The sequence below is a fragment of the Gasterosteus aculeatus genome, chromosome 10 (genome assembly GCF_964276395.1).
Source record: "Gasterosteus aculeatus chromosome 10, fGasAcu3.hap1.1, whole genome shotgun sequence".
In the NCBI taxonomy this organism is placed as follows: Eukaryota; Metazoa; Chordata; class Actinopteri; order Perciformes; family Gasterosteidae; genus Gasterosteus; species Gasterosteus aculeatus.
In genome coordinates this window covers 7,938,940-7,951,788 of record NC_135697.1, presented here as the reverse complement: position 1 = coordinate 7,951,788, position 12,849 = coordinate 7,938,940, and the positions used below count along the sequence as shown (strand labels likewise).

Here is a 12,849-nt window from a genome sequence, read left to right as displayed (position 1 = left end):
GTCTCTCCTCTCTCTGTCCAGGCTCGGTAGCTACGGCCTGCAGAGACCCCGGCGTGCCAATGAACGGCAGTCGTAGTGGAGACGGACGTGAGCCGGGGGATTCCGTGTCCTTTCAGTGCGACCCAGGATACGAGCTCCAGGGGGACGACAAAATCACCTGTATACAAGTGGATAACAGATACTACTGGCAGCCCAGCCCGCCTGTCTGCATAGGTGAAGAGTCCAGCTTTCATGCATGTGTAGAGGGACACACAATGGATGTCCTGCATACACAACTGCAGTGGTTTAGGGCTGCAGTACCTTGCTCAAGGACGCGATAATGAAGATGACAAAGATAATGATCAGTGATCTTTCATTATTCGATTATCCTTCCAACTTCTCCCGCTTTACCGCTGCTAAGAAATGACATACGTGCAATTTACCATAAACAAGGCAAACGATGCATGGTTGAGTGTTGGAAAATACAAAAAGAAATAATAGTATTTCAAGACATTGTTTTACTTTTTTCTCTCTTGTCTCGGTCTCCATTTTGTTATTAATCTATTCTATAGGAGCACTAACTTCATTATTACGTTTGTTATTTTAAGACTTTTTCCAAATAAATGTGTACCTTTGCTTATGTTCTCGTCGTAGCGCCTTGTGGAGGAAACTTGACTGAATCCAGTGGGTTTATTCTGTCTCCCAACTACCCACATCCCTACCCGCACTCCAAGGACTGTGATTGGCTCATAGCTGTCAATTCTGACTACGTCCTGTCACTCGCTTTCATTGGGTAACCTTCTTTAATACGTACCAATCGCAGTCCACTGACAATTCTTTCAGTAAAACATGTATCTGCCTTCCCTTGATCTCCACATCTGTGTCTCTTTCTTAATCCATTTCTAGTTTCAACATTGAGCCAAACTATGACTTCCTGTATATCTATGACGGTCCGGATAGCAACAGTCCCCTGATTGGCAGCTTCCAGGACAGCAAACTCCCGGAGCGGATAGAGAGCAGTTCAAACACCATGCATTTAGCATTCCGCAGTGATGGGTCTGTTTCTTACACTGGCTTTCACCTGGAATATAAAGGTAATATAACCTCCCATTCATCCCACCCTTCTTATATACTGTGTTTAGAGCTGGGATTGCTTTAAAGAGAAAGTGCACAAGCCACAGATTTTCTGTTTGCTGGGAGATTCAGGGGAATTTTTAACAGCGGTGACACATTTCCTATGAGTATCATAAGGAAACTCGTATAAAATATATTCGCAATTACCAGCATTGGCCCAGTGTCTAACAGCTTATGTCTTATGGACTAAATGTAACCAGACACTTGTGCATATTTTTATGTTGACGTGATATCAGTTAATGCACATTACTACATCACATCCAAAGCAAAGTAAATACAATTTTAAAATGGATAAATGAGTACATATGTAATCAGGTAAACGGTTACTGTCTTTTCTCAGCCAGCCACTCTTAACTCCCTCCTCGTACTTCAGAAAACATCTTTATGAGCTCTGGTCAAAAGTGAGGTCCCCTTAATATTTTTCCAGAAGGAAGCTACGAGACGTTGAGCACACAGGAGGCACATTCTGAAATTTTCTTGCAATTGGTTGCAAATATGGCCACTAATCTTTAAGGCAGCGGAGGGGCAAAGCCATAATTCATTAGGTTTATGTTGCATTCAAAAGTCGGGGGATGAGGTTATCGTACTTGCTACATCTCTGGCATAGGAAGCTAAGTGAAACCGACTGTTTTAAAGGCCATCGTGGTGCCTTTCTCATTTGATTATTGCAAGAGACATAGTTATTATTAATTTGACTTAATATTTATGCGTGCCTGTCACATTCCCTTTGCCTCATCCTCCGTCCCACTTACTCACCCGTTTTCCTTGTCTCTGTTCCAGCCAAGCTGAGGGAGTCATGTTTTGACCCAGGTGTTGTTTTGAACGGGACCAGGCTGGGATCCGATTATAAGCTCGGCTCCACTGTCACCTTCTATTGTGAGGCTGGATACGTTTTGCAGGTACAGAGAAAAAGTGGACGCCTGGACAAATGGATGGTTCGTTGCTTGGTTGAATGTTTATTTGCTTGGTCCGTCGGATTGATGGGTCAGTATGTTTTTTGATTGTTTGATTGTTTTCTATTTTTTGGATGATTGGTTGATTCATCTGTGGGACAAGTGCTTGATTGGTTTGTTGGTTGCTTAGTTTGTTAAAGTTATCATGTTGGTGGGTTGTTTTTTCTCCAGGGCTATTCTACCTTGACCTGCAGCATGGGAGATGACGGCAGGCCTGGATGGAACAGGGCGTTGCCCAGCTGTCAAGGTAACACACACTAAAACACAGGCTGGCCTAAAGCAAAGCGCATCTTAATTCTTACCTGTAGTTCTATTTCATTGTAGACAGTGTTGGTGTAAGTAGCGAGACTATGACGCTGTGTACTATATGGACTGCATATGTGTCTTTCTGTCTCCAGCTCCCTGCGGAAGCCGTTCCACAGGAACTGAAGGGACTGTTCTGTCCCCAAACTTTCCCAGAAACTATACGTCAGGACAGAACTGCGTCTACTCTATATCTGTACCAAGGGAGTTTGGTGAGTTTATCCTCAACAAGCATAAAATTTGATGCATTTTTACATTCAACAGGATCTTGTGTTAGTGAACATCCTCTAAGGATATTTTACACAATTACATTCAGTACCGGTATCAATCTATTGGGCCACTCGAGTGAAAACTACATTAGAAAAGATGGTACTATTAATGTAATATTAAAAATTGAAGGTAAATTGAAAGACAACAGTGAAGAACAAATCCTGTGATCACCATTTTTGTTGACACGTATTCTCCTATTGTTCTTTCACTCAGTTGCATTAACATTTTTTGACTTTTAATGAAGAACCTTTGGTTTTTAAACCACTGAAAAGCTTTTACACATGATCAAAGGATGCTTGCTGGCCATTCATTTGATTGCAGGTCAGGATTTCTTTATTAAAGTGACATTTACAGATTGGGCTTTTTTTAATCTCGCTGCATTTGATCCTTAAGCCAGACATGAATGGGGCATTATAAAGATCTGAATATCTTAAAGAATTCTTCATATTAAGTAAGGCGGTGTTGAGAATATGAGGGCATTAGAGGAAATTAAGGCTGGACGGGATGCTGTCAGGAAGTTTCTTGTTAAAATCATCATCTGTTGAAACACTCAATGCCAATAACTTTTCTAGCTTTTTCTGGAGCTTTTCACTACATCAAGTTGTCACAAGCAATTTATAATTTGTATTATTGTGTCATGGAGATTGATTGGTTGATGGCAAGCTCAGTAGCAGTGCTGATTACATAGCGCTTTGGAGTACATGGAAATAGATGGACACAGTCTTCTTCAGCAAATACCGTTGAAAACTCTGAATTAAGCCAGAGAACGGACATTAAATTGGGAATTGGGTTGTCAAAGTACCGAATGATTTCATTCTCAAGAGGCGCAAAGTTGTGTCTCATTTTTTCCATTGACTTATTGGCATCTGAATTATTGGTTGAATGAGTATAAGAATAACGCCCTCATCGCGTGGATATGATGTCCAAGCAGCGTTCCCCGAGGCTGATGTTCCCCGAGGCTGATGTTCCCCGAGGCTGATGTTGGTTGCTCTCCCATTAGATTTGCAGCTTTTGGACTGGAAAGGACTCCAAAGGAGTTGAGGGTCACCGGCTCAAGGTTGCAGTTGTGCCAGTGCGATGATCAGAAACATTGTAAACCAGCCACTGGGCGGAGCGCTTTCTGATGTTTCACCTTTTGTACGAATGGCTCCTTTAGCCTTGACACCAGGTTGGGGGAACCCTTTCCGTTGCCGCCTGTTGGATGAGGACATGGCCGAGGACACACACTCAGGCAGCTCATCAGCAGCTGCCCGGGGATCGATGATGTCTAGAGCTGACGTTTGAGGCCTTTCAAATGATCAGTGCAACATTTCAATCAGTCTTGTGGATTGCCTTACATTTTTCTGGAACGCATTACACCCCGGGGGACTGCACGGATCTACCGGTGTGTGTGTGTGTGTGTGTGTCTGTGTGTTACTGCACTGCAGCAGAGGGATTTCACTATCGATGAGCCCTGTGGTTAACACTGTGTGGGACGGCACTGATGAGATCATTTCTCTATGCACGTGTGTGTGTCTTTGGTGTGTATGTATTATCTCACTATGAGAGTCTATGTTAATGGTTTCTTTGCGTGAATGTGGATTTTTGTGTCTTCCAGCCCAGAATCTGGGCCTCGCAGCCTGTCAATATTACAGTGGGGCGAGATGGAAACGTTAATCACTCTAGTTTCCTTGAAAATCTATAATCAGTGGGTGCTTTTAGGTATTTCTGCTGACAGGCACTATTTTATTATTTTTTTACGACCACTCAACACAATCCCCTTACTCATGGGCACGTATGGCTTCGAAACAAGAGGATGGATTCTTCTTTCCCTTCGTTGACAGTTTCTCTTATTTTCCGATTGCTATTCACCACTCTAGGGAACCTTGGCCAATGGCAATTAAAAACCAACTGCCTTGCTTCATTATTTTTTACAGAGAATGGGGTTTTATATGTAAAGATACAGTGTATCTGTTCTGAGTCAGAATGGTGTTTGCGCAAAATGTGGTGCATGCTTTGAAAGAGCTCCACAGAGAGAAAAGCCTTGTAAAAAGTGCCCGTTGACCTTCGTATAGCCAAATATCCTTGACATTGTTCAGATTTAATCCTTTTACACGTCAGCTGGCAAAGAGATGCAGAGGTAATACGTATGAATGTGTGTGTCTGTGTGGTTGTGGGCAGGTAGGGTGTGTATTTCCCTGTGTGTTTGGAATCAGTGAGCTGGCTTAATTGAAGCTGAAACGTCTCTGAAAGCAGTCGGTACCTCTTACATACTGTTTATCAGCGGCAGCCGCTGTATGAGCACGGTGCACAGCAGCGGCAAAGACGACAGGGCGGAGAGTCACATGCACTGAAATGCACCTCAGACCCCTCGACACACACACAACGCACAACGAGGGAAAGCAACCTCATTCTCTGCTCAGTTAGACAATGAGTCTTTTCATAGTAAATCGTTTACCTCATTTCATGAAAAACGCTGTCTGCCTTTTGTTTCTTTCATGGCAACACCAGATGCATGGTTAATATGCAAAGGGTCTTACGTTTTAAGGAAACTAATAGTAATTAGACAGTTGTACTAGATATGGAATCAGGCTTCGGCTGCAAGCTGCCATCGCCGCTGCACAGTAGAATCCACGCTTTCGTCTTGGTTCAATGCACTGCAGCAGTCTTTTTACCTTCTGTTATACTGAGAGAGTTAATCATGGGTTTTGGGACATGAGTTTGACAGGCTACCACATAAGCCTTTATTTTGCTCCACCTGTTTGTAATACTGTTGAAAAGACAGAAAGGTGCATGATAATGATGAGGTTGTGCTTCGACTATTGAGTGTCCTGAAATGTAATTTTCTGCCAGTATGCTTCAAATAGAGGTAGACACTGCAGCTTAATATGACTTAGATCAGGTTATACAGGTTCATTTTTATCATAGAATAATCATTTGCCTTTATCTGTTTTATTTTTGTCCCATTTTGTCTCCAGTCCTCTTTGGTCAGTTTGTGATGTTCCAGACATCTCTAAATGATGTGGTGGAAATCTACGATGGACCAACTCAACAAAACACGCTACTGTCTTCTCTCTCAGGGTCCCACTCTGGTAATGATCCACGGCGAGATGTTTAGATGTATGGACGGACGGACGGATGGACAATCTGAGCTCTTAACCAGTTACTTTTTTTCTGTCTCCCCAGGTGAGTCTCTACCTCTGAGTACGGTAAACCAGATCACAATAAAGTTCACCACGGTCGGACCAGAAACTGCTAAAGGATTTCACTTCGTCTATCAAGGTGAGCCAATCGCAAGGTTTTCTGTGATTTCTACATACCATGCCACAGTTAGATTTATTTATAGTTTTTTATTTCTTTTTTGTTAATTACGCTTTCATCATAGTTTTTATTTAACTAGAAAAGGCACATTGATGTTACACATTCATTTTCCGGGGACGTCATTGCCAAAATAGGAAGCAATAACACTACATTTGGCGTTACTATCAATGCATTATCCTTTATTTGAATGATTTGCTGTTTCTGCAGCCGTGCCGAGGACCAGCTCCACCCAGTGCAGCTCAGTCCCCGAGCCTCGCTTTGGGAAGCGCCTCGGGAATGATTTTGCGGTTGGCTCGCTGGTGCAGTTCGAGTGCAACCCTGGCTACGTTCTGCATGGCTCTAATGCCATACGCTGTGAGAGTATACCTGACAACCTGGCCCAATGGAATGACACCCTGCCGACATGCATGGGTAAATAGCAAGCCAAATGAATGGTCAGAAGAAACAGTAACATCGGACAGCTCAAACGCAGACATGGTTTTGATGTTACCCGGGCCTTTGGCTCCTCCTCTGCAAAGGGAGAGATGGCTCGACAGAGGCTCTTTTCTTCCAAGTTTTAAACTCTGCCTCTCTTTTTTTTCCTTCGCTCCCAGTCCCCTGCGGGGGTGTGTTGTCCTCTCGACGTGGGACCATCCTATCGCCTGGATATCCGGAGCCCTACGACAACAACCAGAACTGTGTGTGGAAGGTCTCCGTTCCAGAGGGGGCTGGAATACAGGTAGCACCTGCAATCCGGCCGCTTTCTGGCTGACCTGCGTATCATTGGCTTAAAAGCTGAGCAGGCAGGACGTTAAGTAAGATAAGATATTGTTAGAGGGATGAATGGATGGATAGTTTGTGAGCGAGGGAGCATCCGGAGCTACCCAGATAGGATCTAATCGTGATAGATAATGCCTGAATGCGTGTCTCAGCAGCTAAACTCTGCTCTCACGGACAAGTACAAAGGCAAAGATGCTTCTGAGAGAGAATAGACACCTCACAGCGTTACAAGTGAAGCATCCGCCTTAATGTTGCTCGACAGATTGACCAGCATCATGTGTTTTACGCCCTTTTTTTTAATTGTTCATGGAAGAAAATTGACCATTGTATCAGATGCAGTTGAATTTTAAGATGCTTTTGTTTATTAGAAATGATGTTTTTCACTACCTCTATACCTGTCTCTCCAGATACAAGTTGTGAGTTTTGCCACTGAGCATAACTGGGACTCTTTGGATTTTTACGACGGTGCTGACAACCACGCACCAAGACTGGGCAGCTATTCTGGTAAATATTTTCAAAAAACACTTTTATTATATTATCTCCCAGCAGGAGTAAAAGAAAACATCCAATGGTACCTGCGTATTTATCTGTAATTCCTTGCTAGACCAATAGGAATATTTTGTTGCATTATTAATTAGTTTTCTGACACCGATGTTCAAAAATAGAGAATGAAATGTAAAAACCACGCCATCATTCACCTTTCTTAATGCTCCCAAAATATACTGGACTGCCATTAGGTACAACTTCAGCTGTAATGAGAGGAGTAAAACTCACAATACTTTTGGGGGGATATTTACTGATTATATGAAACAACTTTATAAGAGTTATACATTTATGCATGTGTGTTGTATATTTTACTGCTACATGCAGAGGAAAACTACAATTTGTCTTATATTTTCCTCCAGAAAGAAGTAAAAATACAATGTGTCTGTTTGAAATATAAAATGTAATTCCCGGTGCTGCTGGAGATTCTCCTCAAGCAAATCATGTGTTCAGTTCCTCCGGATTCATTCCGCCTCGCATCTCAAGACACCCTCCACTCTGGGGACACTAATGCTGCTTTTATGGAAGCCAAGTGTGATTATCTGCTTATGTTCAATAATCTATGGAAATGCTTTACATCTGTACTGCAAACTGGATAAGAGATTATATTGTTGGCAGTGAAATGAAAGGGCTGTATTTCCACACAGTCACGATCAAGTCATAACAGTAAATACATGCAGGGTGAAACAACTGCTAATTAATCTTGTCACATATCCCCAAAATAAATGTCATTTATCCACGCAGTTAATTATTTGTCATTTATTATTGATTCAACCATTTTTTATTTTCCATTATGATAATGACTATGATTTTCTCATAGAGAAATGAACACGGCCAGCAGGGGGGCCACAGACTGTTGAAAGAAACCACTAATTAATTTCCCTCCCAACAGGCATCCAATAACATCCCTCGGCCTAATTCACTGCTCATTCAGAGGAATTTCTCTTTTAACTTTGATAAGTTCGCTGCAACTGAGCAAAGCGCAACATGCAAGTCAAAGGAAGCTCACTGGCCTCGCAGAAAATGTTGAACCTCCACACGTAGTTGTTATCAGAAGTGACCCACCAGTGCTGCTTTTTCAAGCGAGGCCATAGTATTTTCACAGATAAAGAGATTAAAGGCCCATATTCCTTTACATTAAAGTGCATCATCTGATGGGATCACACTGTTGCACAGTGCCAGCTTCGCTTCAGGAGAACATTACCACTGTTTTTGACTTTGTACTTAATCTTTCTACGCTAAGTAGGTCAAGCCAACATTTGAAAAGTGCTTTCAAATAAAACAGATGTCTCATATAAAAGTAATTCCCTTCTCCCTCCTTTGAGAACACTTCACCAAAATGTGTGTTTTGTTGTTTCCTTCGCTGTCAGATAACCAAGATTTTTTGCTTTCAAGACCCAGTTGGAAAATAATAAAAATGTAACCATTGTCCTCTGTTGCTCTCTATCTCTTTCCTGGCTTTTAGGCACGACCATCCCCCCTCTCCTGAATAGCACTTCTAACAACCTCTATCTCAGCTTCAGCTCTGATATTAGTGTCTCAGCTGCTGGTTTTCACCTGGAATATACAGGTAACATATTTCTGTTTTGTATACAGCTTTATCTGTGGTGTTATACGCACAGTATGCACATATAGATGGAAATACTGCTGAATGAAAACTCTATCCCGATGTTTCTTATCAGCCATTGGTCTGGAGTCATGTCCCGAGCCGCAGACACCCAACTATGGAATAAGACAAGGAGACAGATTCATGGTGGGAGACGTAGTACAGTTTTCATGTGAACAAGGATACTCTCTTCAGGTAAAAATACAACCTGTTTGTCTTGATTGTTTGAATTGAAGGAGAACCATTTTTAGAACACACACACACTAGATGTTGAAGTTGTTTAATGCAAAACAAAAGCCAGATGTGTAGGTGGAATCTTCAAAGCCTGCTCGGCTGTTCTGAAGGGCCACCACTCACTCTTTTTATCCCCTGGGTGCACAAACCAAGAACTACTTAAACTATGAATCAGAAAGAAAGCCGGCTCTCGGGTGGGTTTCCCTCTTACTCAACATTCGACTCTGTTGTGGTTTGCACAACTCTTGAATAATGTATGCCTCCTGTGTGGTCTGCCCGTTTTACTTCATACGGCTCTGATGGAGGTTTCCCTTGCTCACCCTTAATAATTGATTATTAATTAATCCAGATCATTGGAGAGTTGGTAAAACACTACCAAACACTAACCCAATTATTTATTATCTATGGAAGAGTCACAGCTGTTGATGTCTTTTTTGCTTTCACATCTCTAGGGAAATGCTCATATCACCTGCATGCCTGGACCGGTTAGAAGATGGAACTACCCTGTGCCACTGTGTCTTGGTAGGTGCCCTCCAAAAAAACGACAACGCACGCACGCACGCACGCACGCACGCACGCACGCACACACACACACACACACACACACACACACACACACACACACACACACACACACACACACACACACACACACAGCCTGGGTGTACTGAGATATTTGCTAGAGTTCAGTGCTGCAGGTATGATCCAATGAGTCTCCATTTACAACCCTGCCTCTCTGGAAAATAAGCTGTTTGATCTTTTTGTGATAAGCTTATTTTTTCAGCATTCTGTGCACAACATGATTAAGCTTTTAAACGGATGCATAGCAAAGTCAGAGTGTGTCATAAGCATGCAGAGTGTGTGCCAAAGCATTAGCATCCACTGAGGCAAACCAGAGGAAACATACCCTGGACAAACATCTATTTGCACAATGGTAATTTAGTCAAGAAGGGAATTTATTTAAGATTCAGGAAACCGATGTGTTATTCAGAAAGATGCAAATCGTCAGGTTGAAGATACTCACTTGTTCATTCAACGGCAGCAACTTAAAACCTGCTCTGTCTAATGCACTCTTACATGTGTTCCTTTTAACACTGAAACACTGTTTCCCTTTTTGTTCCCCCGGTCTGCGTTGTGTGTGTCTTTTTGTGTGTCACCAGCCCAGTGTGGGGGGTCTATGACAGATGTGAGTGGAGTGATTCTAAGTCCTGGTTTCCCTGGCAACTACCCCAGTGGATTGGACTGCACATGGACGGTCAATTTACCAGTTGGCTTTGGTAAGAAACACTTTGAACTTGAGTAAGAAACGGTTTGTGTGAGTGCGTTCTATCGGTTTTCTCTGTCTGTCTTATGTGCCCCTCTTCATGCATCCATGAATAGTGTTGATTGATTCATTTAATTACTCACCCACACATGCACTCAATCAGTGTTACCCACTTATTTAATGGCTGTTTGCAGGTGAAGCATCTACAAATGCTTTTATTGCCGGCCTCTCTGTCCGTCAACTTTTGGATAATTGCTTAAAATATCGAAACTTTTCTCAGGTATCCACCTCCAGTTCCTGAACTTCTCCACTGAGGCAATTCACGATTACTTGGAGATCCGCAGTGGAACGCTGGAGATGGGCTCGGTCATTGACCGGTTCAGCGGTCCGGTCATCCCGAAGCCTCTTTTCAGCACCACCCACCAGACCAGCTTCTTCTTCCACAGTGACTACTCACAAAACAAGCCGGGGTTCCACACCACTTATCAAGGTAAATGCTGCGTCTCTACAAGCCGCTCTCCGACACGATGTGTGCACTGATCATTTGACAAGTGAAGAAAGCGAAAAGCGGACGTCTGTCTGTGCTTTTGCGTCGCAAAACACAGCGACTGAAAGGTGTAAACCTGTTGTTTAGGATTACTTTTCTTACTTCATGTCTCGGGAGCGACAACTGACAATATTATGAACTTTTTCCAGATGACCACAATAAAATCTCTTGTCACTAAAAAGCTTTTCAATAGCATTTTATTTATTCATTACGACAAATCTTGTTAATAGCCCAAATGTGTTCCGGTGGATTCCATTTATCCATCTGCAAATTTACAGTGGCTGATGAATAATATATTTTATCTTTTGACAAGGGGATTGGGTTTTAAAACAGAAAAACAAATGTGAACACAGCATTCTCTTGTTGCAACAGATGTTTTTTTCCACTGATGTATTTCAGTCACATCCCCGTCTTAAATCAAGTAACTAAAACTGTTCGATTTAATACGATTTTGGTTGTAGCTCCCCCCCATGTTACCTGCCAGTATTATTTGTGATTATGGCTGCAAGTTGCAGTTAGTCTTCATCTGAATCCTGAGGAATTCTAGCTAGTTTTCTATGACACAGACTTGTTTTATACTCGGTGTTGGATGGACGGATTTATCGTCTCTCACTGTGAATGATTTTAGTTGTTCTAAGTTTGGCTATTTGTCTTGCCTGACCTGGCTTGTCGTCTCTGCAGCCTACCAGCTCCAGAGCTGCCCAGACCCTCGGCCCTTTCGAAACGGCATTGTGATTGGCACGGATTTCAGTGTAGGGATGACGGTGTCGTTTGAATGTCTGCCCGGATATTCTCTGATCGGAGAGGCTTCCCTCACATGTTTACATGGAATCAGCAGAAACTGGAATCACCCACTACCGCGATGTGAAGGTAATAATGATAATAATACGAATCTATTACAATGTAAAAAAGGCTGTGTTCCGTATGTTTACAGCTACATGTGAAATTACCCTGCATGTATTGGGAAGGGAATACAGACAGTGTTGTGTCCCTTCATTGTTTTTACTTTATTGAATGATGCAAATTTCACTTAAGAGTTGTTTAAAAAAAAAAAAAGTTTTATTTTAAGTGGGGCCCTCATGTGCCCAGATGCTAAGCAAAAGTGATATACGTGTGCCTGGTAAACAGTTATTCTGTAACCGATGCCATATCTGATACCTGACCAAACCATTCTGAAAGAAATCTAAAAATAACCATTACATTTTCATTAATTTTTCCTTTTTTTTTAAAATAGTGTCATCATTTGATATTGCACGTAATGCTGGGGAGCATATCATTAAACAATATTATTCTACACTCATTTAAGGACCCTTAATCTAGAAAACTGTGAATAGTCTGTCCAATAGCTCTCAGGCAGAGTAGCATGACTCCTGTGAAGAGCAACTACACTCCCGAGGAATACCTGCTCTGCAGAACCAAAAGAGTTCAATTAGTTGAAGGCATTAAGGTTTTGTCCAGCGGTCATTACATCACTGATTAAGACGTTTCCTCTCTCAGTCATCCACATAATTACTAAAGCTCCACAATGGTAATGTTAATTTGAATTTGTAAGTGTAATTCTGTAAATCTTCTGTCTCACAGCTCTTTGTGGTGGCAACATCACATCGTTAAATGGAACCATTTACTCTCCTGGTCACCCGGAGGAATACCCCAACTTCCAGGACTGTGTGTGGAGTGTCAGAGTTCCTCCTGGTCACGGCATTTACATCAATTTCACTGTACTGAGCACTGAGCCCGTATATGACTACATTACTGTCTGGTAAGTGTTATCGTCTTGTTTTATCCACATCTTTACTGCAAATCACTGAAATGTTCATTCTCAGTGTGTGTGTCTGCTCATCAGTTGTTACCACCTCTTCCAACTTGATAAAAACATTTTTAAATAAAGATTGTCCAACAATGTGGGGAGCTTCTGCGTCCCAGCATCTCTCTGACACAGGATGTCGTGCTATTTAAC

General features: G+C 42.2%; 1 protein-coding gene across 7 annotated transcripts in view; it reads left to right on the top strand.

Moving 5' to 3' along the window:
• The window catches only part of LOC120826256 (CUB and sushi domain-containing protein 3-like), a 256,995-nt gene that overhangs the window by 206,761 nt on the left and 37,385 nt on the right, over positions 1–12,849 (top strand). For all 7 annotated transcript variants that reach the window (XM_078081429.1, XM_078081428.1, XM_078081427.1 and 4 more), the window contains 18 exons: positions 22–213; positions 634–772; positions 886–1,073; positions 1,894–2,012; positions 2,238–2,313; positions 2,465–2,581; positions 5,597–5,710; positions 5,805–5,900; positions 6,147–6,350; positions 6,533–6,657; positions 7,106–7,202; positions 8,707–8,811; positions 8,924–9,042; positions 9,534–9,603; positions 10,242–10,358; positions 10,626–10,835; positions 11,574–11,762; positions 12,474–12,651. In XM_078081429.1, the coding sequence (XP_077937555.1) occupies positions 22–213; positions 634–772; positions 886–1,073; positions 1,894–2,012; positions 2,238–2,313; positions 2,465–2,581; positions 5,597–5,710; positions 5,805–5,900; positions 6,147–6,350; positions 6,533–6,657; positions 7,106–7,202; positions 8,707–8,811; positions 8,924–9,042; positions 9,534–9,603; positions 10,242–10,358; positions 10,626–10,835; positions 11,574–11,762; positions 12,474–12,651 (2,455 nt within the window). The remainder of the gene's footprint in view (positions 1–21; positions 214–633; positions 773–885; positions 1,074–1,893; positions 2,013–2,237; positions 2,314–2,464; positions 2,582–5,596; positions 5,711–5,804; positions 5,901–6,146; positions 6,351–6,532; positions 6,658–7,105; positions 7,203–8,706; positions 8,812–8,923; positions 9,043–9,533; positions 9,604–10,241; positions 10,359–10,625; positions 10,836–11,573; positions 11,763–12,473; positions 12,652–12,849) is intronic.